This window comes from Trematomus bernacchii, unplaced genomic scaffold (assembly GCF_902827165.1).
Source record: "Trematomus bernacchii unplaced genomic scaffold, fTreBer1.1, whole genome shotgun sequence".
NCBI lineage: Eukaryota > Metazoa > Chordata > Actinopteri > Perciformes > Nototheniidae > Trematomus > Trematomus bernacchii.
Genome location: NW_022987910.1, coordinates 254,316 through 282,229, shown reverse-complemented (window position 1 = coordinate 282,229; position 27,914 = coordinate 254,316). Strand labels below are relative to the sequence as shown.

The window sequence follows — 27,914 nt, the reverse complement described above, 5'->3', positions numbered from 1 at the left end:
GTTATGTGCACCCCTGTTTATATGTACAAATGTTTCTCTTCGTCTCTCCCTCCACGCCTGTTTCAGTGCTGCACTCTTGTTTATTAGTGCCGCTTTTATTCTGAAATATCTGTACGGAAGTTCGATTGGTTTGTTGGTACGCGCATGCGTAAACAGCTGACAGTGGCCGGTGAGTTTTGTGTCAGCTGTAAGGTGTAGATCAGACGTCAGTTTATCTGTTTATCTTCCTACTAAGTAGCTTGCTGCTCATATTCGTGGACATCGATTAGCTCGTACTGGGACTACATAGGTTAGTCTATACGAAGAAAGAACGGACACCAAAACTATTTGAGGTAAGATTTCATACTGTGAATTATACCAAAGCCCTGCTAAAGTTAGCCTAATTTAGCTACTACGTTGTTGTCAGTGAACTGGTTAACGTTATTGTCAGTTAACGGTATTACAATTAAAGGATACATCATGTCATGTCATTAATTATGTCATAATCAATTTAATAAATAAATGTTAACAATTTATCCAATGAAAAAGCTGATCACTTGACACCTTTACTCTATATAGCCTACTTTACTTACTGTTTTACAAACTGCTCTGTATATAAAACATGGCTGTACATGTTGGAATTTACACAAATATATGTTGCTGTTCACATTCAGTTCCACACATTTATGTTTTTATTTTGCCTATTTTTTAACCAGCACCAGCATGTCGTCATCATCTTTCAGACTTCACTTTGGCCATTTTCTTTTTTTTTTATAGGGATGTTGTTTAGTGAATCATTCAACATGCCACTCAAAGTCAATAGGATTGTGTTGTTTGTTTTGCAGCGAGCTGACAGGAGATGTGTGCTGCTGTGTATGTCCTGTCGACGGTAACGGGCTATGTGCTCACCTCTGCCCTGCTGATGAAATGCCCAAATCTTTTGCACCGGAGGAAACGAGAGCCTTTTCTCAGCAGACACATTTCCCATCGAGGAGGTGAATCTGTGATAAACATTATCAGTTTGTTTGTATCTTTTACTAAAAACTCCTGACGAATAAAAAGGTTGCAAAAAGATTGCATGACAAATTATCCACAGATCCTCACAAAATGTGCAAATTAATAGATAGCGTACGAATACTTCAGGAAATGATTTTGTTTACAAAGATGAGTGTAATTTCGATCTTGAGCCTCATGATCATGACTTGGCCTATGCCTGTCAATTGTATAACTTCTCTCGTCTGAATGCAGTATATCATAAACAGTTTTTACTCGTACACAGTAAAACTATGTCCAAAGTTCATTGTTTGGCTACTTCCCCAACCTATGCTTATGCTGTTGCCAGTTTGTTTTAAGATGTATGTGTATGGTTTGGGTTATGTATGTATTACTCTGCTTTCATAAGACAGTATTTTTGTGTATGGTATGCTGAAGTAGGCAGAAGGCGATATTCTAACTGTGGGTATGCAAATGTAAAGACAACAGACCATGCTTAGTATTTACTTTTTCATTGCAGGTGCGGGTGAAAACCTGGAAAACACCATGGCAGCTTTCAAGCAGTAAGTAGAAACAAAAGTCACTATGACAAAGCACTTTTGACATGGTGACTTTTTCATGTGATTGTGGGAAGTTTGTGTCATCTGAGTTTGATTGTGACCACAATCTGATGTCTGTCTGTCTTCACCACACTCCAGCATACAGGCAGTGGTGCCTTAGATCAGTGGTTCTCAAACTTTTTTCAATAATGTACCCCCTTTGAAAAGAAAATTCAGCCAAGTACCCCCTGGTCAGCGCAAAAACAATTTTTTTTAGGGAAAAAAGCCTATATAAAGAGGTACAGTAGGGCGCTGCACCATCGGTATTTGATTTATTAAAACAACAACCTTGTAACACTTAAATGCTACATTTCAAATGTTTACAATCCATGATCACTAAATTCATGGCAAACCAATTTTAACATCATACAATAACACTAAGACGACATTAGTTGCATTGAACTGATCTTTTTAATAAGTTGTACTTACAATGTAGTGAGAAACATGTGCTTGTGCTTCACTGAGGATCTTTGTCATTCTGACAGGGAGGCAAACTGCAGTTATTACACTTCGCGTTTTGAAATATGTGTAACTCTGTTAATATAAAACCCACACTGCTCAAACTTTGTTACTTTTCCTAAAATTGGTATATTTATTTATTTATTTATTTATTTTGGGGCGTGGGGAATGAAGAGAAAAAAATATATGAGCATTTTATGAGCATGGGATTTTGACCCCTCATATAAACATATGCATAATGCTGAGCTATACTTTGCGGCCACACGCCGTTGCCAAGCATCGCTTATTGTTTAGGTCCTTTGATAAGCAGGCAGTCATATAATTAACTAGAAGTAGCTAGATCTGATAGATTTGGACATAAACGCGAGTGAAGTATAACCGGACGCGAGAGAGAGATCAGATCATAATGGAGAACACGCAGCTATTCCGGATCACAGCTCCCCTGCTGTGACGGACCGGTGAGCGGAGCAAAATACACTAAGAGTTAGACCTAACACACTGAGCTAGTTTATCTACTCTAGAACTAGCTAAACTAGTTATACATATATGTATTCTTTACTGTCGGGCCACTTAGTACAGGTTCAGCGAGCTGCACGAGACTGACGGGCTGTCAGGAGAGGGAAAGAGAGAGAGGGAGAGGAAAAGAGAGCACCCCGTTTATTTTTCCCATTTTATTATCCAGAATTACTGTAAACTTTTGAATAAAGTAGTTAATCTACTATTAGTAGTTTGTTTAAATGCATTACTTATGTTGTTTTTTTCATTAACATAAAATAAATCTCACGTACCCCCTGCAGTACTCCAACGTACCCCTAGGGGTCCGCGTACCCCTGTTTGAGACATAAAGCCCAAAGGTTACTAACGGCTGCGATTAGGAACTGAACTGCTTGAATTTTATGTGATAAAAGTCAATGTAGTTTTTAAGGTATAGTGATAATATGTGTGCTGTGTGTTTGTCCATGCAGCGCTGTAGATCTTGGCACAGACATGCTGGAGTTGGACTGCCACCTGACCAAAGATGAACAGGTAGTGGTGTCACATGACGCCAGCTTGCAGAGGGCCTCTGGCATCAACGCCCGCATCTCCGACATGACCTACGCTGTGAGTTACTGCTCTGCAATATCATCGCTTTCCTTCACAAACGAAAATCTTAATGATAATTGAATTGAATTGAATAATGGACATTTTGGAAAAAAGTTGAAAATGTTAATAGTAGCATTTGCAAGCTGTTTTTCTATGAGCTCCTTTTAACATGTACCATACAGAAGAGGCCATGAGGCCCACACATATTTAATGATTTTGTCTTCTATCGGATAAAATTGAAAGGGAAATTGCTGTATTAAGACATCCCAATAAGACACAATGATTAAGAACACATGCGCAAACATAATTCTGACATAAAAAAAAATTAATCACAATTCTTTTCACAACAAAAATTCTGACATTATTCAAGGAATATATTTAAAAAACATACCAACTTTAGTACATAAAGTGTACGCCAAAAAACACATGTACTCTATCAATTTTCTTTTTAAATGTGTGTAACTGAAGGTTCACAGTCTCTCTGCTCTTCGGCCTTGTTGGACAGATTTGGGCTTTTTACATTAATCTTGCTTTGACGTGTCCTTGCCTTCCTGCCTATTTTTTATATTGACATTAATTTGAACGCAATCAGTCACATCCATCACGCCCCCCTGTCTATAGGGTATATTTCTTGTTTGTTCATCACTGACTGTGTGCTCTTTGCAGGAGCTCCCTCCGTACCTCTGCAAGCTTGGTGTGACTTTTCAGAGAGGTGAGCATCACAAACTGATGGCTGGTGTAATTAATGCAGAGTTATCCCTGCCCACATACAGAGGAATATCAGCAACTTCTGTCATGACTTTGTTACTCAGAGTTGTGCAGTCTGTTCTCATCCACTGTTCCTACTTATACCTAAGAGAAGATATTTACTATAATTTGCATATAACATAATCTAGTGCCAGGAAATGCATAGCTATCTGGACACAGTGCTTACTGTATTTGTCCCAAAACACCATCTACTCCTAAACCTATCCAAGTTGTTGTTTGGCCAAAACAGCTAATAAATAATAACCAGAATTTGTTTTACAAGATATCATGCTAACTGGTGTATTAGGATACGTTGATGTGTCCATGTAACCAAATATACGTATATTGTGTTTATCCCCTGCAGAAGCATTTATAATTACAGTTCATTTGACTTTTTACAGATAATGCAGATTGATTTTACGCGTTACACTGTGTACACATTTACCAATATGTAGCCCCAGCTGCTGTCTGGAGTATAATCTGAGGCAGATTGTGTTTTTGACTTGTCCTTGTCTGGCAGAGTGTTTCTGCGAGGGGGGAGAGGACAAACGCATCCCTCTACTCAAGGACGTTTTTGAAGCATTTCCCCATACCCCTGTCAACATAGACATCAAGGTCAACGACGACAGGCTCATCAAGAAGGTCTGTGTGTGATAATACTCTAACCTTCCTATAAAATAACTTTAGTTTTTTTCTCTCGTTGTTTTGTTTGTCAATTTCCCATGCTATTTTTCATCGAACTGAATGAGCTATTTACAGATTGTATGTAGTCATTTTTGTCCTTTAAAATTGAATTAGTAGTTTCCTCATTGTAAATAAAAAGGTGAACATAAACAGGCTGATTATAACACTAACTTCAAAGACTATGCACCTTAAAAGTATATTATGGGATGGCAACAAAACCTTTCTTCATCCTGTTTCACACCTGTCTGCTATGTGTTTCTGTAGCTACAACTTTTCTAATTCTTGCAGGTCTCTGAGATGGTTGTTAACTACGACAGAGAGAATCTGACGGTCTGGGGCAACGCTAGCAACAAGATTGTAAATAAATGCTACACAGAGGTACATTAACATGAGATATAAAGTGTACATTACCCTCAGTGTAGTCAATTCATGGAATAGATCTCCTTTAAAAAAAAAAAAACACTATTATTTGTATCTATTAGGCCGTATATTGGCATGGATAAGAGAGAATGAAATCTACACTTTACAATACAAGAAAAATACTAAATCTGTTGTAAACTGTAGAGCTCTGTATTTGATATTATATCAACCAGTAGTGACTGAATTGAGGGATTGAACATGAATCCTGGTTGTGTGTTTGTGTTTTGCAGAACCCGCGTATCCCAGTGTTGTTCAGCCTATTCAGAGTATTGCAGCTGTTAGGCCTCTTCTACACCGGCCTCCTGCCTTTTGTTCCCCTCAAGGAGCAGTTTCTGGAGATCCCCATGCCTTCTATTATTACCAAGTAGGTATACACGCATAAAAACAAGTTATTTCAGCTTTTGGCTGTATTTGACCTAAAATAACCCGTAATGCAAAGAGCATCAATCAGATATAAAAATGTATTACCACGGTTGCATTTGAAGAAAATGTTTTTTTCTTGATTCTGACTGTGGCAAGTACATCAGAGTGTTTAACTTTCTGACACTTTTTTATGTGATTTTGCAGAATAAAGGATCCTGACAGATTAACGAGGAGTCAGAGATTAATTACCTGGCTTGCAGACACGTAAGTCTCTCATTTGTCCTATCATTTGAAATCCATCTGTCTTCTCAATTCTATCGTCAGAGTTGCAAAATCTTTGGGTATTTGTAACACACTACATTAAATCTGTAAACTTGTGTATCTTCACTTTTTCATAATGTATCATTGTATTTATTTCTCCCTCGTTGAACAGTATAGTTGGGATTTTTTAGAAATGCTGGTACGGGGACACTGGGAAGAATTATGACACCTCATTACACAATAATACACATATACATTACTGTGACCGTGATTAATGCAAGACATTTACAACTGTAAAACTAAACCTATCTTTAGCTTTGCTATATTTGCAGTTTCTATTTTTTCTCTTGCAGTTTGCTGATGAGAAAGACTCTGTTTCAGCATCTTACTGCCAGGGGAATACAGGTAAAACCACTGTTACGTAGCTTCTCTAGTAGTTCTTATAAAAGAAAAACCTCTGCACACAAATTATTGAATTTTTAGTGGATGCAAATTGTGTAGGGGTAATGATAAGGAGTAGCTGATGCCTATTAAGTCAATTGACCTTTATCTTATTATTATTATTTACTCCAAACCCTTCTGCTTACATTAAAGGTCACCTATTATGCAAAATTCACTTTTTCATGTCTTTTATACAGAAACATGTGTCCCCTCTGTGTAAAGAGATTCTGAAAGTTTCAGGGAAAAAGATTCTCTCTCTTTTCGTCCTGATCCATTTATAAAAACCTGTCTGAAAATGAGCTGATCAGATTTTGGCCACTTTATGATGTCATAACGATTTGTTGGCTTGTGTAACCATTAGCCAATCACCAACCAAGGTAACCCTCACCCACATTATCACCTGAATCTCCTCCTAGAGCACCATTGTGTTCTTTTTAACCAAATATCTCTCAGAGGGGCGTGGGGAGTGGCTCCTTATTTTCATCTAAAGTAACAGACAGAGAATCAGCACTTTTGAAACAGGGCTGAAACAGAGGGGATTATGGGATGCTACAATGATCTGTTTGGTATTTGGAGCCAAACACTTCAGAGACATGTTCTGTATATATCTGAGACCTATAATATATTGATGAAAAACAGTATAATAGGGGACCTTTGAAGGAGGCTGTGTATCCAGTGTTTACATACAATGTCAAGAGCAACCAGGGACATTGACAGGATTCTGCCAAGATTCAGTCACTTTCCCTGTATTGTTTTTACTTCCAGGAATGATTACAAATCTTTCCATAGCATAACAAGAGCCTGTCTGCATTCTGAGAGCTGTTTGTTGTTGCAGTGGTATGCTTAGAGTTGAGAGCAGTTACTGGGAAACGTCTCTGGTTTCTACAAGTTCAAAAATAGGATTGAGTGGCCGCTAACAAAGCTGATAGAGCACAGAAGCATTATTTGTCCTTGTGTGAATCCCTTCACTGTAAGGTGTGTGTGTGTTTAACTCCTGCCTGTGGTTTCAGGTGTACATTTGGGTGCTGAATGACGAGGAGGACTTCCAGAGGGCATTTGACTTGGGAGCCACAGGAGTTATGACAGATTTTCCCACCAGGCTTAGAGAATTCCTGGACCTGAATGGCATTTCTAAGCCCAGGTGACCTGCCAAAATCTACCTTACCTCCCTCCCCCTCATATGTGATTAACCTACAATCTGAGTCCTTGCTAAACCAGCCCCCTCCTCAGTGTTTCACAGTCAGGCTCTGCATACAGCACTGATCTGAGGAACCAGCTGTTGTACTGGTGACACAAACATTTAATTTCAATCATATAAAACACTCTGCTTAATATTATTATCTACCTAGAGTTTTGTTCTTTGCATATTTTGTGCAATTTACAAACAACACAATCTAAAGTCTATTTAAAATGGGACAAAATGCATATCAAACTTCAGTTTTTGCAAATCTTATCACCCTTGAATTTCATAACAAACAATTTTATGCGTTACTAATGTCAAGATATAATTTCGCCTTTTTCCAGTCTTTCAAATGACAGTTTGCAGTAATATTTAATGTTAATTTACCAGCAGCTTTAGAATGTTTTTAGGTACAATGTATTTCTCCATGTTCCTATCAGACTGTCGATTACATGCAATATCCAAATTGTAAGTATTTGTTAGATAATTTTTATATGTGACCTGATGCAATCAAAAATGTGCTACTAGTCAAATAAAGACAAAATGGTGCAGTATGACTACTGAGTTGGGTCATGCCGCTGACCCTTATTTAAAATTCAAAGGCACAATCATTTTATCAGCGGACTGCTCTTTAAATAAATCTTTATATGTTATTTGTAATTGAGTTGTGTTTTTCTCTGAACCATATGAATCAACTGATTTTGCACAAAGACGATTATCTCGTTTTGTAACTTTAATTAATGAGGATTGCCTTTTTCACCTGTGTTATTAAGATCGTAAACAGAATTGAACTTAATATATACATTTTTTATGTATGGGCTTTAAAGCATATTGTAAATATGGTAGACGTGATAAGTGTTGATTGATTTTTCTTTTTACACTTAACATTTTAAATGTATTTAAGACAGCAGCTATTTACTGTGTGTCGCAGTCAGAAAATCAAAGATCATTTGGGATTATTATAGCATTTAAGATTTCTAGTCCAAATGTGTGACCTCAGAGAGTGACGATCAGTAAAGAATGTAGTTTTGGTTGAAAGTACTGTATATTGTTCTGTATTTAAAGTAATAACATTATTGCTACTTTATTTTCTATATTGTTGGGTATTTTATGAGTGCTGTCTGAGTGGTTGAAGTGAAATCTGCACAGTGGTTTGTCTGATGGGAAAGATGTGTGATCTACCAATCAACAGATCTTACATTAATGAATATTTTTGATATATTTGTCCTGTGCTGTACTGAGGGAACATTTGTTGTGCATGCCTAAATGATTATTTGTTCATCTGTGTTGTGTTTGATTGTGTTTGTGGGACCTGGCTGCTTATCAAAATGCCTTATCCCACATACGCCATTTGATTTCAAAAGTGATTATTGAACAAGTACTTTTCAACCATGGTCAATAAAAACTAAAAATGATGTCATAAACTGAGTGGTGTGTGTAGTATAACATCGTTTCCCGCACTTATTTGGCTAAAATGTAGATGTTATGTTTGGTAACTACCTGCAGACTGACAGCAGGTGGCGCTGTAGACTAGAGTGATTTGAGAACTTTTCCCTGTAGAAAGAAAGTGAATGATGCGGGACATGAATTGTTACATAAAATAATTTCCTTTCATTTTTCTACACACTGCTGTTTCCCTGCTTGATCTTCTTTCTTAAAAACTGCACTCACACGGGGCTATTAGTGTTTTACATTACGTAGAAGAACACAGTAAAACTGTAATATTCCTGTCAGATAACTGGTCACAGGCTTCTACCCTCAACCAATGAGCTCAGTGTTGCTATGCCTTATCCGTTCGCTAATTGGCTGTTACAGATGTCATTCATTCATCGAGGAAACGGCCCGTGTCCTCTTTGCCAAAGATTGCCAACCTGGCCGCCAAGATGGTGCACTTTAAAAATATCTTTGCCATGGTTTATTGTGATTCTGCATCACTGACAAAACAGGAGAAATACATCTGAAACTATTACACAAAATTTATCAAACAAATACATACAGGAAAATATCATTCATATTTAGTCTATTTTGCATTATGCAGCAGTAGTGAAAGTAACAAATACCTTCAATTACTTTGAATGTGTTATTAATGTTTATGTACTACTGTTAATAACCTTTTTGTTTATTCAATCTGACATTTAAGTTGTGTTACTTAAAATTAAAGACTCTTAAACTTGAAATAAATAAGAAATCAAATGTAGGCCTACACAGTGGTGTCTGTCACCAAATATATAAAATGTTTCCAATTATTATCCTCATCATCATTAACATTATTATTTATAGTTCTTTGTGGTGTAGCTATTGTTTTTCTCTTGATTGCTTAAAATGATGTGTGTTTTTGTTTGCACAATCTTATATCTAAATACATTTAAGCTTTTGTACCTTGAACACCATTTTTTTAAATGAAAAAGCTTTGTTTTGATGGTTGAAATGTAAAACAACAACACAAAAAAGGTACATTTGAGTGATGCACATTATTGTTATAATTAACTGTCTTATTTGAACTTGAGCTCACCATCAAAACAATAGTCTTTAGACACAAAAAACACAATGACAAAAGCATACCTACATCATCTAACACTCAAATATGTGACAGTATATGTAACAGAAGACACAGGTTATACTGCTAAACGACTAAATGAAACAAAAACAATGAGACAATGGACAGAAACCGGAGAGAAATAACAGTCCTGACTGTGTAACGGTTTCTATACGAACGCGGAAGTGAGTTGGAGGGAACCCTCTCGCTCCGGCTGGTTGCTTCAGCACTCTTTACCTCTGCTCTTCTAAACTCTGCTGGGCATCATTGCGCGTCAAAACATTGCGTCTCTGCAGGACTTGTCAGGGCCGGAGAGAGAAGAGGAAATTTGCCTTGGAAGGAATGCGAAAGGGGGTTTAGGATTGGCAGTGCCACGAGAAAAAACGAGGAGGTGCGACATCTTCTAAGCTACGTGGAGATCCGTGTTTTCTTCCCTTCAAAGGTAAAATGATTTCCTCTGCGTTATTTTTCACTGTGGTGCATTTGTTGTTACGCACTGTTTTCCTATCGCTGTAAGAAGCTTATTCCAGCGTCGATTAGTGATGGACAGCCCTTACAGTACTTTTTAACCGAGGCAACTTTTAACATTCAGGCACAAGTGCAGTGATATTACAATAAAAAACAAGTGTATTGCTTGTAGATTATGTCCTGCCAAGAACAACATGTATTACATGACATTGAAATGTATTTATCATCCCAGGACTTGTCCTTTCCTCGAAGATTGGATACAGAGTTATACACTGCAGTGGATCTAAAGTGTCTAGCCTACATGTTGTTATTATTAGGACGCATGGTGTTTGTGTGGTGGCAGTCCAGCACGTATGCGCCATCCCCCTCGTGTGCGCGGTTGGTCGTGATAGTGCACGTCAGGGGTGATCAATACGGGGGACCATGTATACGCACATTGTGATGATAAGCTCTGACGACAATCACATTGTTCTCATCGATATGGCAAAATCATTACAGATGTTAAAGCTTTTCAGAGTGTGTGTTGCGTCAGTTGCGTGTGTGGTGTGTGGTGTGTGTGTGTGTGTGTGTGTGTGTGTGTGTGTGTGTGTGTGTGTGTGTGTGTGTGATGAGAATTGCTGAGCTGAGGCATCCCCGCCATCTGTGCTGCGTGTGGTAGCCGAAGTTGTGCCCAGATGAAGTGCGCCACTGCTTGTGACCTGATTCAATAATCACACACTGTAAACCTTAAGCCTTCATGTTTTTGTGTATTTATTGATGTGTTTGTCCACGTGACATCTACCCTTCCCAACAAGTCAATGACAGACCATTCAAGTAAGGCCATGCAGAGAGGAGTTGGAAATGCTGCACCCCCCCCCCCCCCCCTCTCCTCCTCCTCCTCCCAAAGCATTTACTAAATAAAGTCCACGTGAGACAGTTTAGTCGCAACCTTTGCACCGATCTATTTTCATTACAAAGTGTGAATGCAGATAGTTATTGATCATGTGAGGAGTCGATACACAGGGATCGATGTTGGGGGTCAGAGTGTTGCAGGCCTCTGAAAGGTGATCCTTTGCACATAGTACTACACAAACAAAAGTTATCTATAATGTGTTTGTGTGCCGAGGGTTTCACAGGTCAGCCACTTTGTATTTTTTTTGTCAATTTTTATGACACTTTCACTGTTTATCATCTAGCCACATTGAAATGCAACAGAGATGTACAAACAAGCTAGATAATGAGCATTTTAAGAATGTGTAAGTAAGAGTTTATAAAGCACCTGAAAACAAGCTGCATAATTCTCCACAGAGTAGAGACAGACAGAAGGATATTGGTAGTGAGTTCAGATCAAACATCGCAACAGTAACCAGACACACACACCTGGGATGCAGAAACATCGCTCCATCAGTGACATTTGATATGTTCGGGGGGGTAGAGCCCAGTTCTCTCCTCCTTTACTCAGTGATGTCATGCTGCTGTATGCTGTCTCTCTCAGAGCAGCATGAAAATACATGAAGTACAGAAATCATGTCGGTGCAGCATGTGGGCAATGGTGGACACACTCAGCTCATCCACCGCTGAAAGGGACACACACTGTTTCTTCCCTTTCTCTTTCTGTGTTCAATTTAACTCCCTCTCTGTCCCTGTCTGACTCTCATCTTCCCCTCCCGCTTTGAATCTCTTCCTCCTGCCCTCGATCATTGTCAGAAGCAGCATCAGCAGCGGCAGCATCAGTGCGTTACATAACAAAGGTTTTTTTGTTGGGATACAAGGGCCCTTTTGGCTGTTGAAACTCATGGCACGTAGCCCTTTGTGATGACACCCAGAAATGACCAGAATGGACAGCACTGTGACCTCAAGCGACTCGCGGCAGAACTGATGAATAGACAAGAGTGACAGCAGGGAAAACAAATACACAAACAGGCTGAGAGGCATGGGGACAGACGGAGAGACGACACAGGCAGACTAAGAACTAAACAGACACAAGATGGACAAACATTAAAGACACACTGAAGCTATGCAGACGTCAGTCGTACTAAAACTTCCTGCTGCTGGCGCCCCTCTGAATCACAGCCACCAGATCTTCTAGTCATCTGATCATTTATGCAATTTGTTATTCTATCAATGTAGCTTTTTTTTTAAAGTGAGAAGCACTATGATTATCCATCAACATTTTACAGTGCGTCATCATCTTTGTTCCCACAAACAATTTTGCCTTTTGCAGAATGAGTTTCAAGCATGTCCACCCACCAAGATGAGTGTTGTCCTGTTCTTGGAAACTAATTGTGTTAAAATGTCAAATATCCGCATTGTGCAGCTGTCATAATAATTTGTTTTCTTATGGAACGACTCAGGACTTCAGGCTATACTGAAAGAATAAAGCATTGCCAAATCAGTCGATTTTATGCATGCCAAATCAAAGCCAGAACATCTTTAGGGCTGCAATCTGATATTATTTTCATTTTCAGTTCATCTGCAATTATTCTCTTGGTTAATCGGGTATTTCTGTTTAAATGTCAGAAAAGATGGAATAAATGCTTGTCACGAGTTCACAGAAAGCAAGTTGAATCCTAAAATATCTTGTTTTGCCTGATCATGCAAAACCCAAAAATATTCACTTAATGATAACGGAGAATGCACCGTTGGCTGTTATAGCTTAAAGGAGAGGTGTCATGCTTTTCCGGTTATTACCCGTCCCCTTGTGTGTTATGAAGGTTTTTGTGCATGTAAATGGTGTGCAGAGTCAAAACCCTCAAAGTACACCCTATAGCGAGTAAAACTCTAACACAGAAAATACCTCCCCAAAACGCCTCGTTGGAGATACGTCATTGTCCATTTGATTCTTCCGGGACGGCATTATGTCAAGCCGTACCCGGAACGAAATGGACCAATCCATGGAGCCATTACGTTACGTCCGCGGAGCCGTTACGTTAAGCCCCCGCTGATTGGTCCAAATTGACCAATCCACGGACTTCCTCACACACACATCTGTGTGCAGGGAGCAGGCAGCTCAGCTGATTTCTCCTCCCTGGCTGCAGGCTGATAACAGACAGTTGGGATCGCGGCGAAATTCTCTCTGCAGACCCATTCTCACAGCGTTTATCAAACTTTTCTTACTCAATATCAAGCCACACTTATTGTTTTTACTTCGGATGTGAGTTTGTGTGTGCTCAGGATGAGTTTGGCTGTGTTTCGCTATGTATCCTAAACAAGGAAACAACACCTCCACGGAGCTCAGCGCGATTCACAACGTCCCGACCAATCAGAGCACACTGTGCTCACAGGGAGGGTGGGGGCTGGAGCTTTGGGAGCTACAACGAGCCGTTAAAGGCAGAGAGTGAAATTCAGTGAATACAAGTAGTTTACAGAGATGCTGTATGAGAAACCAATGTGAGTTTGGAAAAATGCACAGTATAAATCTATTTTAGTATACCTCAACAATGGAATTATGATCAGTGGAAATGGCCATGACACCTCTCCTTTAAACAATAAAAAATACTAAAAGTTGATTATCGGCATTTTTCATCAGACAACATCTGAGTGACAATGTATTTTAATCACTTGAATAATGCATGTCAGGAAGTATTCAAAGCCACTGACATGCACTCTGATTCTCCAGAGACTGCAGATAATACACAGAGAGAACTCCACATGAATGATGTATGTTATATATATATATATATATGACATCTATATCACATGCAATACTATAATCCAGCACTACTGTTCAATGTCTGTGTGTCATGATGCACTGTCAAGACACTAAAAGTGAACAGCTTCCCAGAGAGCTTTTCTTTGGAAGATATTTTAAGTAAACATTTCTCCTGTCAGTTGTGACTGACATGTGTGTATATTATAGACTGATAGGTTTATCCTGAGTGACTTGTAGCAAATGCAGCGGGAGGTAGAGGCTTGGAAGAAGAAGAAGCTTGCATTTTATGTAATTATATTTTAAGTTTCAGTTTGATTTTACCTGCAATACCTGATACTTATAACCGAGCTATAATCAGCAGGCTTTGTGTAGATTTTGATATTTTCTTGATTAATTGCAATTCAAATAGCTTGTTTGCTAATCAACAGTCTAATTCTCATACTCAGTTTGCTATTATAAAATACTTAAATGTTATGATAAAAATAGAAGAGACTGTTGTCATTTTTGCTTAAAGGGGACCTATCATGCAAAATGCACTTTTGTACGTCTTTTATACATGAATATGTGTCCCCGGTGTTCCAGGGAACTCACCAAGTGTCAGAAAACACAACCACTCTATATTTTCCTCCATACCCAAATCTCAAAAAAAGGGGCTGCAACGGATCTGATAAAAACTGATCCAGATTTGAACACTGTCCTGACGTCAGGACAGTGGCGCTACGGCTATTGGGCCAACTCCACCAATCAGGAGGAGACAGCCACGGCCATTGCCGTTCGAAAGCGCTGGAGACGCTGTAGTACATATGCCAGGCCTGTAGATGGTGCTGTTCTCACATAATCTGCCCTTGCAAAAACAGAGCTAAAAAATGTCAAATTGAGCAAAATGAGGCATGGCTAAAATGCATGATCTGTTTGGTATTTTGAAAAAAAAAGTATAAATATGCCTTATATAGGTATGGTCCTATACTATATTATTCAAATATAGCATGATAAGTCCACTTTAAGTATAAATTCAGCTCTAAGTTATAAGCAGCCAAATATAAAAATCTTCAACATCTTTAATTATGTAATAAATTGTCAATTAGGTAACACAGATCTAAATATTTCGATCAGATCTCAGAGGACTGGATCCAACATAAACTTTTCCTTGTCCTCAGTCCTGAAATAACCGAGAGGATAAAACAGGCTTTGGGTCTGTGTGTCAGTGTGTGTCAGTGTGTGTGTGTGTGTGTGTGTGTGTGTGTGTGTGTGTGTGTGTGTGTGTGTGTGTGTGTGTGTGTGTGTGTGTGTGTGTGTGTGTGTGTGTGTGTGTGTGTGTGTGTGTGTGTGTGTGTGTCAGGGGGTTCAACTCCGACGACTGTACTGAGTGTGTCTTTGTGCCCCAATCCCACGCGGCTGGCACCAAGTCAGAGAAGGGAAAACAAGGCAACGTCTGACTGCCTTATTTCTTATATCCACGCTCCTTCCCAAAGGCACTGAAGCCTCTATCAGCCTCTGACTCTAAAAACAATCATATTGCAGAGAAGTGAAGTCAAGAGGCCTTTCTCTCTCTCTCTCTCTCTCTCTCTCTCAAGTGCTGAACTCACAGAGGCCTCCTGCTTCCATTCAGTTTTTTATTAGTTTTTCCAGATGGTTCAGTAAAGACAGACAGGAAGGAGAGGAGACAGAATGGGATGGTGTGTTGTGAAGGGAATATGTGAAACAACAAGTTATAACATAATTGTATAGAGTCACAGCCCTTATAGTCATAGTTAGAAAATGTTGTTTTGTAAATTGACAATTCAAAGGAGAAAGAATAGTATTTGAAACTAGAGAATGCAATTCCTGAAGAAATTGCTAGTGGGAATGCTTTATGCTGAAAAGCTGACGCTAAACTGCTATGCTGAAATGTAATGTGTAAGAAGAAAGTGAAGAATTTAGATTGAAATGATACATGAACACTGGAGGCTCTAATGTGTGATGAGAGAAGAAAAGAAAGTAAAAAGGCTTGGAAAAGCAGCAGAATATTTGAACTGCAAACTTTTGAACTAACTTGATGGCGAATGATCTAACGCCATGCCAACGGCATTTGATGACATCCCATAATACGCTTAGATGCATTGATGGCTGCATCGTTACCAAACCTGTGAAGTTTTGAGCCGTTTGGAGCATTTTCACTGAAGTTATGAGAAAACCGTGTTTCATGGTGAGCATTGTGTTGCCATGGCAACGGCAATTGAAGAAATCTCAAAACTGTCCCGTCGATGTCTTCACGGCTGGACTGTTAACACATGTGAAGTTTGAGCACTTTTTGAACATTTTCATAGGAGTTATAGCGACATCGTCTTTTATGGCGAGGGATGCGTTTCCATGGAAAGGGCATATGATATATGATAACACCCCATAATTGACGTAGAGCTGTTGAGGGCTGGACCGTTAACCATTATCTGAAGTCTGGTGCTGTTTTGACCCTTTTCATAGGCGTTACGACAACATCGTGTTTTATGGCGAGGGATGCGTTTCCATGGAAACAGCATATGGTGAGATGTCAGATTTGACGTAGAGCTGTTGAGGCATGGAGAGGTGATATACAAGCGAAGTTTGGGGGACGGTCGGACCGTGTCCATTGGAGTTACAGCGATATCGTGTTTCATGGCGAGGGATGCGTTTCCATGGCAACAGCCTATGGTGAGATCTCAGATTTGGCGTAGAGCTGTTGAGGGCAGGACCATTAACCATTATCTGAAGTGTGCTGCTGTTTTATGGCGAGGGATGCGTTGCCATAGTAACACCACATTACGTAACATCAGATTTGCCTTGCCTTGTCTTTTATGTTGCTGCAACAAAAACAATTTCCCAAATTGGGATCAATAAAGTACCATCTTATCTTATCTTATCTTATCTTATTTGATGTAGAGCTGTGTTAACCATTATTTGAAGTCTGCTGCTCTGAGCATGTCAGTTGGAGTTATGACATCATCGTGTTCCATGACACAGGTGTTTATATTTGAGCTAACGACATGTCCAGAGATCAAAGGTTTCCATGGTGATGTGCAGTAATCAGTGAGAGGAGAGCATTTTCATTGTTCTGAATGAGAGATAAACCTCTTACATGTGAACGTTTTGTTGAAGAACCGTAACAGATATCAGTGAAATTTCAAAGTGTGAAGCATGTCAAGGAACTTGAGCATCTGAAGTGTACTTTTTGTGTACTTTCGGGTTAATAATGTGGCCTTTTTGGCAGATTAACTAAAGGTGTGTGGCTGCTGTGGTGGGGAAAGATGAGGCTGAATTTACAATGGGGTTTAATGGAGATATGTTGAAAGTTTTTGTCACTTCATGCCCTCAAGAGGCATTTTGTTTAATTATTTTGCTTAATTTCTTTTAATTTTTCAAGCTACGAGATGTTTTCCTACGTTTCTCATGAAAAATTATGTCTCAGGAATGTAGGGTTTGGGAATTATGGCAGGTTTAAAAGAAAATATGAAGGCAAAATTAAATCTGTCCTCCACTCTAGCTGTGACATCACGCACTCTAAAATCTGAAGAAGGCCTCTTTACCAAGGTCTGAACAATGTTTAATATCTCTAGAAGTAAGAATCAGATTTAAAAGTTGTGTTACACGATTAATGTCAGAAAGATGTGTAACATTTTAAAGTTGGAATGAGGTTTCTGAGTGAAAGTATGAAGGAGAAGTTAGCAGTTGAAGTTGCATGAAGATTGTTCAAGTCTGAAGAGTTTCTCCATTGACTTCCATGTTAAAAATTTGATGAATTATGGGATGTATCTCTGGAATTATGAAAGTTATGAATAAGAAACATAATAGCAATCGATTCCCGACCGAGCTGAACGTTTTGATGTTTGAACGGAGTTTATGCGATGTGGAATGTGGGAGAAGAAGAGGTGCAAAATAACCCGGCGGAATAATAAAGAATTTTGTGCGTCGAAGAACAGATAGTGGGAATGCTGTATCAGCATTCCCACTGAAATATGCAGGTAGACAATACAAAGGAGAATACAATGTTTTAGTGAGGCTCTTCAACAGCTTTATGAGAAGTAGCACTGGGGAATAAAACCAGATTAAATCTAGCGATTGATGGTTTGTGTTTAGCACCAGAGCTACAGGGCTGAACCCTCAATTAAAGTTGCATTAAGCAATAAAACCACAAAGATTGTATCTGCAGCTCAAGGTAGAGAGCACAGGCTCCTAACCTATCTCATGTACAGTTAGTCAAAACACTCTCCCGTCCTCTGAGCCTGTGGGACGAGTTCCCAGGCCGGCTCACTAATCTTCTCAGTCACCAGGGCACACCAGCAGGAGTATTTTAAGGGCTCGGTCTATTTGGATATCATGGAGTGAGCAGAGCACGATCCTCACAGTTGTGCTACACTAAGCAGATTATCTTTGCAGCCTCATAGACTTAAACACAGAATGAGAGCTAGCTTTGCTGTCTGTGTGTCCTGCATTGAACTGGTTAATGTAAAATGGTTTGAGCACGGGTGAATGGATGCCACTAATTATTATTTTCAATATACCATTTTATGCAATAACAATCAAGTTGTTCTTGTTGTTCTTTATTAGGATCCCCATTAGCACTAGCATGAGCATTGGCTATTCTTCCTGGGGTCCTCACACACACACACACACACACACACACACACACACACACACACACACACACACACACACACACACACACACACACACACACACACACACACACACACACACACCCTGTCAAACATACATAAGTCAGTAATTGTTTGGTCTACATAATGTCAACCATATATTCCCTCATATGTGAGAAGCTAGAATTAAGAGTCTAAAGCCACACAAGCAGCTCTGGGAGGTTGTAGATGCTAACAGCAATGCATTGAGCTAAATGCTAACGCAAGCATGCTCGTATTCACAAAAATGCTTAATAAATGCTAGCATGCTAATGTGTTTTAATGCATGTATAATGTTCAACCTTTTAGTTTAGCGTGTTAGCAATGGCATATTCTCGTATTAGCACTAAACACAAAGGACACTTGAGGCTGAGAGTAATGTCATTCATTTTGTAGACCATTTGAGTGTATACAAAGTTTATGTTTATGTATTTTAGGCAGGAAGACCCTTGTGACATAGTTCATTATGTCACAAAGTCTCAAGACTCTGTTTACTGATTGGCTGCAGCCTGTTACTCTCTGTCTGCAATTCTCTGGTTAAAGTTAAACTATCCCCAAGTTGTAGTTTATCATGAATTTTTCCAATAGACAGCTCGCCACAGGCTTTGCTTTTTCTCTACTCTGAGTCATGTACAATTAACTGTTGCCTCTTGGCAGAAGTACCTGTGCGGTGGAAGCTTGCACCTGTACAATGTTTAAATCTCATCTGTTAAAGTAGTACTTCCTTGTTTTCACAGGTAACCTAAATGTGAATTTAAGTGACTGTTACCAGGCTAATAATGCATGACGTCTCATTACATTATACTTCCTTGAGGCTTTAAGAGTTTCAAAGATGCGAGCAGGCTGGAGAATTCTCTGAGCACACAGAGCAGGTGGTAATCCCATCAGCAATTATACACCTGTGGCTCAGTTTACAAACCAGTTTAAGGAAGCAGCTGTTACACAACCATGTAACCATTAGCCATTATATTATCCCCCCTGTGCTCAGGTGTTCGCCTCCCAACCCGACGCCCACCACGGCCCTCACCTGTGTGTTGCGGTGCTTCCCTTGTGAGCCGACCTGGGCTGGCAGTCCCTTCTTGCACCGCCCGCCAACTCCGCCCATGGTCAGAATGACGCGCTCCAAGACCTTCCAGGCGTACCTGCCCAGCTGCCACCGGACCTACAGCTGCATCCACTGCCGAGCTCACCTGGCCAACCACGACGAGCTCATCTCCAAGGTAACCGGCACCCTGCTCCGGTGACTTGTCTCCCTGGAAAACACGAAGGCAGTACTTACATCCAGGAGGCTAATTATTACAGACTGAAAAAGTACTTTTTTTTTGCTTTTACTTTTCAATCTCACATTAAGTTGTTTTAATTTAGAAACAAGCATTGCCTGTATAGTTTTTGTCTCTCATTTATTCTTAAATTTCTTAATTGACAAGGATTAACAGTCATTAAAAGGACAAGCGTTGAAGATTAATAAAGAGGGAGAACGGATGAGGAATTAAGAGAACAAACAACAGGCTGAACACCTGCATGTCTGTGTCAGCTGCCGCCACACTATTGCCTGTGGATGGATTATGTTATAAACTGGTTAGTAAATTGGATTATGAATGCACTATCACCTTTTCCACATGCGAATATGAAAACATTGCACACCTGTGCACAAAGGCCTTCGGCCGGTCGTAACACAGGTGGACGACACAAATCTGTTCATTGTTTCTCTTCAATAGAAGCTTTAATGTTGTGGAAAAAAAGGCAGTGGTAAAGTTACTTATGCATTTGCCAACTGTGATCTGATCAGTAGCATACGGGCTGTTACTGGGAGACTGCGCACCATTTTAAAGTAGACATGAAAATAGATTTTCTCTATAGGTTTTAAAATAAGAGCTCCTATTTCAAGGCCTGTCTCAAATCACACGTGGGTGTTTTATAGGAAACTAAGACTCTCTCTTTCATTTGACTAAAGCATTAATGCAATATATAACAGCGTGCTCTTGTCATTTTATAGAGTTACTTCACTGTATGATCAGACCGAATCATGTTTCAGTCTTCTCATCTTTGTCTCGTCTCGTCTCTGCAGTCGTTTCAAGGCAGCCAAGGCAGGGCCTACCTGTTCAACTCAGTGTGAGTATTCCTCTGTTGCTGCATTCCAACCCACATGTTGACGATATGTCAACAAGGTGGGTTGGAGACGAGTTATCTAACATGCTCAGGTGTTTTAAATTAGGTAATAATGCATGTAGTGTTGATGACAGAACCAGCTTGTGCCTTATAGTCATTATCTGTTGAATTGAGTGTGAAAACGAGGCTGTTTAAATCTATTCTCCATGGCCTAGCGCCCTATCAGTATGCGCTGTGTGGGTGGGTGTGAGGCAGTGACTCACTCTGAGCACATCATACAGTACATGCAACCAAGCAACTTGAGCCACTTGCACAATATTAATTTGTAACTTTTGTCTCTGCTTGTCTCTCCTGCCTCTCTACTTTCCTCTCAACAAACCCAATCTCTGTCTCTCAGGGTGAACGTTGGGTGTGGCCCTGCAGAGGAGAGGGTCCTACTCACAGGCCTGCATGCTGTAGCAGATATCTACTGTGAGAACTGCAAGACCACCCTAGGCTGGAAATACGTAAGTGCCCTTGGCTAATTTGATGCACAAGCTCACCAAGGTTAGAGGGGGATAAACTGGAAGGTGGTTATTATAGCACACCCTAATTTTATTTGCACGGTTCTTATATTTGGACCTCTTCTCAATGCCGTGGTACAGCTGTGGGCTGATTAATGATGAGATAGATTTCTCAGAACAGATGGAGACACAAAGGAGAAATCTTTATTTATCTAGTGTTGATTGAACATTTACAAAATGACAGTTTGCCTCACTATGGCTTGGGCTAATATTAGAGAGATATTAACAAAGTCTCTGTAAAGCTGTAATATAGCATTTAAACATTTAATAGATTGTATTTAAGAGTTAGTGTTTGTCACCATGACATCATTAGTTTGTGGACGACGGTTTTGAAGCCTTGCATTTGGCATTTTTTGCCATTGCTAGTTTGGAATAAGCATCAACAGGAGGGGATAGAGCTAGTACAACTGAACGCTAAACAAGAGCACGCCCTAAAGCACACCTTGCTTTGTCATCTAATTAACTGTAAGTGGGACAATCATTTACTAAATTAACCTCATCATGTATTCAACAAGACTTTAAACTAGCAAATGAGACCATTAAGTCATTAGTAACATTTTCACTGAGGTAACAAATCATGTGAAAAGTTGGGTCATTTTCTTGTAGACTTCTATACAATCTGACTTATTTTTGCAACCAGTGAGGTCGCCCCCTGATGGACAGTAGAAAGAATGCACGTATAAGGCTATTCAGTTTTGTTTTCACTTTTCAGACCCAGTTGTTGCCACTTGCAAGACACACGTGTAGGATGTATTTACTGCAGGTGATATTTTAGGTACGATGTCAGGGTGAGCCAAACAACATCAACACATGTTAGCTGTCTTCATATATCAACAGAGACGAGCATGTGCAGCTGTCACTGGTGAACCCTGCCTGCATGGAGGTGACACGCACACACACACACACACACACACACACACACACACACACACACACACACACACACACACACACACACACACACACACACACACACACACACACACACACACACACACACACACACACACACACACACACACACACACACACACACACACACACACACACACATACCTAACCATAGCGTTCACCGCTACGTGTTTAACCTTAAACCTGATTCTATAACCTTCTAACCTAAAAATAAATATTTTCCTTATGCAAGTGGTGTAAACACCTGGTGGACCAGCTTTAAAAGTGGATACTTTTCTGGGTAGTTTCTATTCCCGTCAGGACCCCACAAGGCAGAGTAAACAGAAGTCACATGCATGCACACGATAAGCACACAGACACTAGATAGGACTTAATGGAGGGTTTCCATTAATATCAATTGCAGCAGCATTGATTTTCCGCAGTCCTCAAAGTTCTTTTGAGAGGCTTGACCTACTGCACTTCTAAACCAAGAAATATGATAACGTGCCTCTGCAGCTCTGAACCAAAATAACCAAAGACAAAACAAAGTAAAGACGCAGTGAATCGCTGAAAGAACATTTATATATATCAGCACACTAAGACTCTTCTTTCTAGAGACTGTAAAAAAGGCTTCAAGCAAAAGCTGTTTCAAAATTATCCCCCCACATATCCCTAAATAGTGTTTTTTATAGGACGTGTCAACTAAAAAAAGCAAGCATATCTAATTTAAACTCAACATTTACCACAAAGACCTTTTTAAGCTCGGAGCTAAGGTTCTCTGCTATCATTGTCAGTTACTGGGGCCAGAAATATCCACATTTGGGGATATGTGAGGTGGAACTGGAACAAGCTGAGGTGGTAAAAATGTTCCTTAATTTTCAGGCATTTACTGTTTGTAAGAACTACACTGATGTTAAGCAACTATAGTTTAGCGATTTAGCATGCTAATGTTTGCTAATTAGCACCAAACTTAAAGTAAACACAAATGAGGCTGAGAGGAACGTCTATAGTTTTGGAGGTATTAGTGAGTCACAACGTTTTCATAAACTGCTGAGTCAGCGAGGCTAATGCAATCCTGCTTTTTACATGATTTTTGCAATCAACATATTTTATGAAGGAAAACCAATAGATACATTATGAGAAATAGTGATTAGGGTGTTAGTCGATTTGTTTCATTCAATAGAAAAACACGTAGGGGAACTGGTCATCTTCCGTGTAGTTCTCACTTTCTTATAAATCCCATTCATACTTTCCAGAGGAATTTTGGACAACACACCTAACAGTAGGAATGCATTTTACAGCCTGCAAAAATAGAGCAGATTCTACATCTGGGTAGGCCATTGCAAGGATTAACCCTTTGGCCTTTTAGGTTTTTTTTCTGTTTCCCAATGAGAAACTCTCCTGCTAGCTTATGACAATCCAGTCTGGTCAGAGATTTGGTCCTGCAGGCCCCTCTGCAGCGTTTAGTGACTGACGGTTATATAACCAGCTCCCAAAGAGCAAGCAGCAGTGATAGGCCCTGACTGAGTCAAATATTTTCATACACAGCTGTAAGCACTGTCATGAGCAGAGTTTTTGTATGCACCTCTTGTGTTTTTTCACGGCGCTTCGGTCTGTCAAAGATATAAACATGTTATTACTCGGCGTCTATCTGTCATTTTAACTAAATGCTGTCTCTCCTGTCCTCTGTCCCACTCTCCAGGAACATGCCTTTGAGAGCAGTCAGAAGTACAAAGAGGGCAAGTTCATCATTGAGCTGGCCCACATGATCAAGGACAACGGCTGGGACTGAGGGATGAGCAGCCGGGACACAAATGCAGCCGAGGAAAGGGGGGGTGGGTTGACGGGATGGATGGGAGGGAGGGAGGGAAGGGGGTTGTGTGTGATGGGTGAGTGTGTGACTTTGGTTTGGCTGATTTACCATTAACCTCTGTAACTCTGCCCATCCCTCCCTACCACGCCTCTTGATGTACACACACAGAAACACACACATACACATCAAGGTCCCAGACATCCCAGCTTGACAGAGAGACAGACTAGGCGGGCTTGTACGCAGCTAGCAGGACTAGGCGATTGGCCAGCAAGATGTCATGTTTTCCCGTTGTTGTTTTTAATGAAACACAAGTCGATAGCTTTTAAAAAAGGTGGCAACACTCCCTCTATACCTCTTCATTGCTTGAAGTATTCCACCTTGCCTAACATTTATGTTAAAACAAGTCTCCTGACAACAGGTTGCTCAGTGTATATTTTAGCCAAAAAGAGTCTGGCCTGGCGGGGTTCATTGGCCCTGTTTGACCAGCTGACGGGCATTCACTCCGTCCCCAGCTTAAATCAGATGACCTGAGATGATTATAGCAAATCTGGCTGTACGGGGCCGTGCCAGCTGGGCCAGTGATGAGGCCTGGCGCTGAGGCTTGGCATGGAGGCCCAAGCACATGGGGGGCGGGTCGGGTGCAGGGATTGCTGCCCACCAGGCCGATCTCTAGCTTGTGGCTGGGATTCACTCCATGTAATGCCAGTGATGCAGCTCAGGACGGCCCGAGTGAAAGAGATACAGACAGACAGCCACCGGCTTGTCCTAATACCTCACAGGAATTTGCCCTCTCAGCAGCAAAGCGGTTCCCCTGGGTTTGATTCATCCTTTAATACAACGAGTCGTGTAAAGTGATCTGCTGATCCTTCCCGTGTATGTCTGGTGTTCCCAGATGCATCGATGCATCCACCTTTGTTACTTGGCTAGATAGAATAACACAACATAAGCGTGTCTCAGGTGAACAACTTTGGCCGGGATTTCCAAAGGTTTGCGAGAACTGAGAGAATATTTTTGCTTTCAGAGGATAAATTGAGTTAAGGTGATTGCTGGTGACTCAATGCCTGCTTTAATGGAAATAACAGTGTGATTTCAGATAACTGAAACAAATGGCCAATGCATGACTGGTTTCATGGGCCAAGGGAAATTGCAAAAGAAATTACCACATAAAGATTAATGTTACTGAAGTTACGAGGTATATACGTGACCACAGAGGAGTGTACTGTAGATGCATATGTATAAAAAGGTTTCACTCTTAGGCTCTCTTTCAGTCTGGGATGACTGCTGTTTAACTGCTGTTACACTGATCTTCACTAACTGGCCCTAACTAAACAAAAATAACGAACCAACTGGGCAACATTGTGAAGCAATGCATATGATGGACTATTCTATTATTCCTAAATGCACCAGCTTCTTAGCTTCTATCCCAGTTTTAGATTTGTTTGGTTTCAATATTCCTCATGCATCATGGGCCTCTGAGTTATAACCCCTGGGTAATATTTGAAGTAACATTAATGGGAAGCATTGCTCAGGTACCTTTGTGCTAACTTTTTTTATTGCAGGGCAAGGATCCAACTTAATGTGCTGGGTGTGTAATTGTCTCAAATGGGAATGTGTTATTTTCAAATGAGAGAATCCATCTTGTGGAAATGCAACGTTAATGCATGCTTGAAGTAATACAAGTGATCTGACCAGTTGTGTGCTCGGTCCTCGTCACATTTTTGTGAAAAGAACATTTTGTGTTGCAATGAAACATCTTATCTGTTTTTCCACAGTCCATTGAAGCTACCAGGTCCTTCTTTGACAGATTAAATGTGACCCTGGTTTAGAAAAGTAAAATGAGTTGCCCTGTCGTCACATAATTTCCCGCTGTTGCAAACATTGCTCTAGAAGTTGCCCTGTATATGGACTCTAACCAGTTACAACCAAACCTAAAACAGATACGTTTAACTCAGCAGTCGGAGGCTGCGACATTAAACCCAGCACAACCAAAGAATCCACCCTTCAACAATAAATTAACCAAACAAAAGATCCCATTTTGCTTTGTCAAAGTTTTGCAAAACAAGGGGGTGTGTACAGCTGAAAGCCAAGGTTGTGGATAGCCTTTCTCTGTGATATATATATATAATGCATTATGATTTTGTAAACAAAAGATCCTAATATATGAATATATTCTATTTAGTGTATTCACCACGAGGATTACCATTCATGTCGACCTCCGTGTTACAGACTGTAAATAGTGTTAATGTATTGTGTTTTATCTATGATCCATACGATGATGAATGAATATGATTTAGGTCATGTCATGCTTTCTCTCTGGTACCCCACATTGGCTGTACGATACTACTTTTTTACTGAAAATGTTTCAATTTTAATGTATTTTGTAAAGGAGGATGCTGATGTTGACTATATATCATTGGATCTTCATCTAATAAAATGCACCTTGATATCTGTATGGGCTAAGTGTTTGTTTATAATCAGGTAACCTTAAATCTCTAAGTGGCCTTTACTTTAAAGGGGCATTTCAATCATTTGGTAATGTACCTTAAAGGGGACCTATCATGCAAAATGCACTTTTGTACGTCTTTTATACATGAATATGTGTCCCCGGTGTTCCAGGGAACTCACCAAGTGTCAGAAAACACAACCCTCTCTATTTTCCTCCATACTCAAATCTCTAAAAAAAGGGGCTGCAACGGATCTGATAAAAACTGATCCAGATTTGAACACTGTCCTGACGTCAGGACAGTGGCGCTACGGCTATTGGGCCAACTCCACCAATCAGGAGGAGACAGCCACGGCCATTGCCGTTCGAAAGCGCTGGAGACGCTGTAGTACATATGCCAGGCCTGTAGGTGGTGCTGTTCTCACTGAATCTGCCTTTGCAAAAACAGAGCTAACATTTTTCAAATTGAGCGAAATGAGGCATGGCTAAAATGTATGATCTGTTTGGTATTTTGAAAAAAAAAGTATAAATATGCCTTATATAGGTATGGTCCTACACTATATTATTCAAATATAGCATGATAGGTCCACTTTAATTAAGTTTGGCCAATCACTCAAAAGGCTCAGGCTTTTTGTTATGAATTTAAATTCAAGTCATGAAAGTCCTGTTGGCCATATCATTATTTCCCAAGCAAGGCTGTATCTTCTTAACGCTTAACCACTTGTGCCAAAATGTGTGACTGTTATAAAATATAAATATATAACGTTATTCTTTTCATTTTTAGAGCAATTAATAATGTTTACATAACATCTTTAGGAAAACCATACTGCAGTGTATGTCTCGTCCATCTTAAGGAAACAGGGAAAATGCACTAATTAGTCAGTTAAATACATTTACATTTAAATATGTGATTAAAAGATCACACATTAAATCATAAATACCTCTGGACTCAGAGGCTGCAGAAATGAATTATACTGCTAAGCCAGGCTAGTGGCCAGGATTCTTATCTGGTGTTACTTTCGTTCTTTATCAAAACTAAAGATTTAGTCATTTCTTAATTTTAGATGTGGCATTGCAAACTTTTTCGGTGAGATGTTGGAGCATCAAATTAGATGAACCTACGAGAAGAGCTGTAGCATCAAAGCCAAGTATATTGACTTGAAAGTGTTTTTTTTATTGCTTATGATTTAAATGTTTCATCCGACATGAAATGAATGTCACATTCAACAGTTCTGTCCTGATTTAAAAATGAAGAATCCCTTTGAGAGACTCAGTTGTATCTTTGCATACTTCTCTGTGACTGAAGATAACTCCTACAGCCTCTGCACACTAATGGCAACAGCAAAGAGGAGAGGAGTGAGCCATTCACACTAAATATGAGGTGGATGTTTGTGTGAATTGACCAGGTGTCATCATATAACGTGGGCACAAAGCCTGCTGCAACTCAACTGTGATATCTCATTTTGTTGTCCCCATGGTAACAAGGGCATCGTCTGTTACTAATGGGGGACTTGGAAAAATCAACATCAGCAGCAACTTGGTTCTGCCGCCACCAGCGTTTGTTATAAATGGTGTGATTAGTAGTAGAGTAGATGAAAGCAATCT

The 27,914-nt window shown here is 40.0% G+C and overlaps 2 protein-coding genes across 3 annotated transcripts; both read left to right on the top strand.

Moving 5' to 3' along the window:
• Positions 1-59: 59 nt before the first annotated feature.
• On the top strand, positions 60-8,633 carry gdpd1 (glycerophosphodiester phosphodiesterase domain containing 1). Its single transcript, XM_034115002.1, has 11 exons — positions 60-332; positions 825-974; positions 1,493-1,535; positions 2,996-3,131; positions 3,780-3,825; positions 4,381-4,502; positions 4,833-4,922; positions 5,195-5,328; positions 5,532-5,591; positions 5,942-5,993; positions 7,040-8,633. The coding sequence occupies exons 2-11, from the start codon at positions 839-841 to the stop codon at positions 7,172-7,174; spliced, it is 954 nt and encodes a 317-aa protein (XP_033970893.1). The 5' UTR covers positions 60-332; positions 825-838; the 3' UTR covers positions 7,175-8,633.
• Positions 8,634-10,000: 1,367 nt separating this feature from the next.
• LOC117470293 (protein yippee-like 2) lies at positions 10,001-26,316 on the top strand. Of its 2 annotated transcripts, XM_034115014.1 has the most exons (6): positions 10,001-10,187; positions 19,479-19,710; positions 20,559-20,602; positions 20,997-21,105; positions 22,000-22,045; positions 23,756-23,839. In XM_034115014.1, exons 2-6 carry the CDS (start codon positions 19,594-19,596, stop codon positions 23,767-23,769), a joined length of 330 nt encoding a protein of 109 aa, XP_033970905.1. In that variant the 5' UTR covers positions 10,001-10,187; positions 19,479-19,593; the 3' UTR covers positions 23,770-23,839. The 2 variants fall into 2 exon arrangements, with proteins under 2 accessions (XP_033970905.1, XP_033970904.1); XM_034115013.1 differs by lacking the exon at positions 22,000-22,045 and having other exon boundaries at positions 10,003-10,187; positions 23,756-26,316.
• The last annotated feature ends 1,598 nt before the right edge of the window (positions 26,317-27,914 follow it).

What these genes read in the sequence shown, in the direction of transcription:
- LOC117470293 (XM_034115013.1), top strand. Translation starts at nt 19,594, where the DNA reads ATGGTCAGAATGACGCGCTCCAAGACCTTCCAGGCGTACCTGCCCAGC. An exon ending in ACGACGAGCTCATCTCCAAG is followed by an intron (nt 19,711 to 20,558) that starts GTAACCGGCACC and finishes TCGTCTCTGCAG; the next exon opens with TCGTTTCAAGGCAGCCAAGG. An exon ending in GCCTACCTGTTCAACTCAGT is followed by an intron (nt 20,603 to 20,996) that starts GTGAGTATTCCT and finishes TCTGTCTCTCAG; the next exon opens with GGTGAACGTTGGGTGTGGCC.
- gdpd1 (XM_034115002.1), top strand. Translation starts at nt 839, where the DNA reads ATGTGTGCTGCTGTGTATGTCCTGTCGACGGTAACGGGCTATGTGCTC. An exon ending in TCTCCGACATGACCTACGCT is followed by an intron (nt 3,132 to 3,779) that starts GTGAGTTACTGC and finishes TGCTCTTTGCAG; the next exon opens with GAGCTCCCTCCGTACCTCTG. An exon ending in TGGTGTGACTTTTCAGAGAG is followed by an intron (nt 3,826 to 4,380) that starts GTGAGCATCACA and finishes CTTGTCTGGCAG; the next exon opens with AGTGTTTCTGCGAGGGGGGA.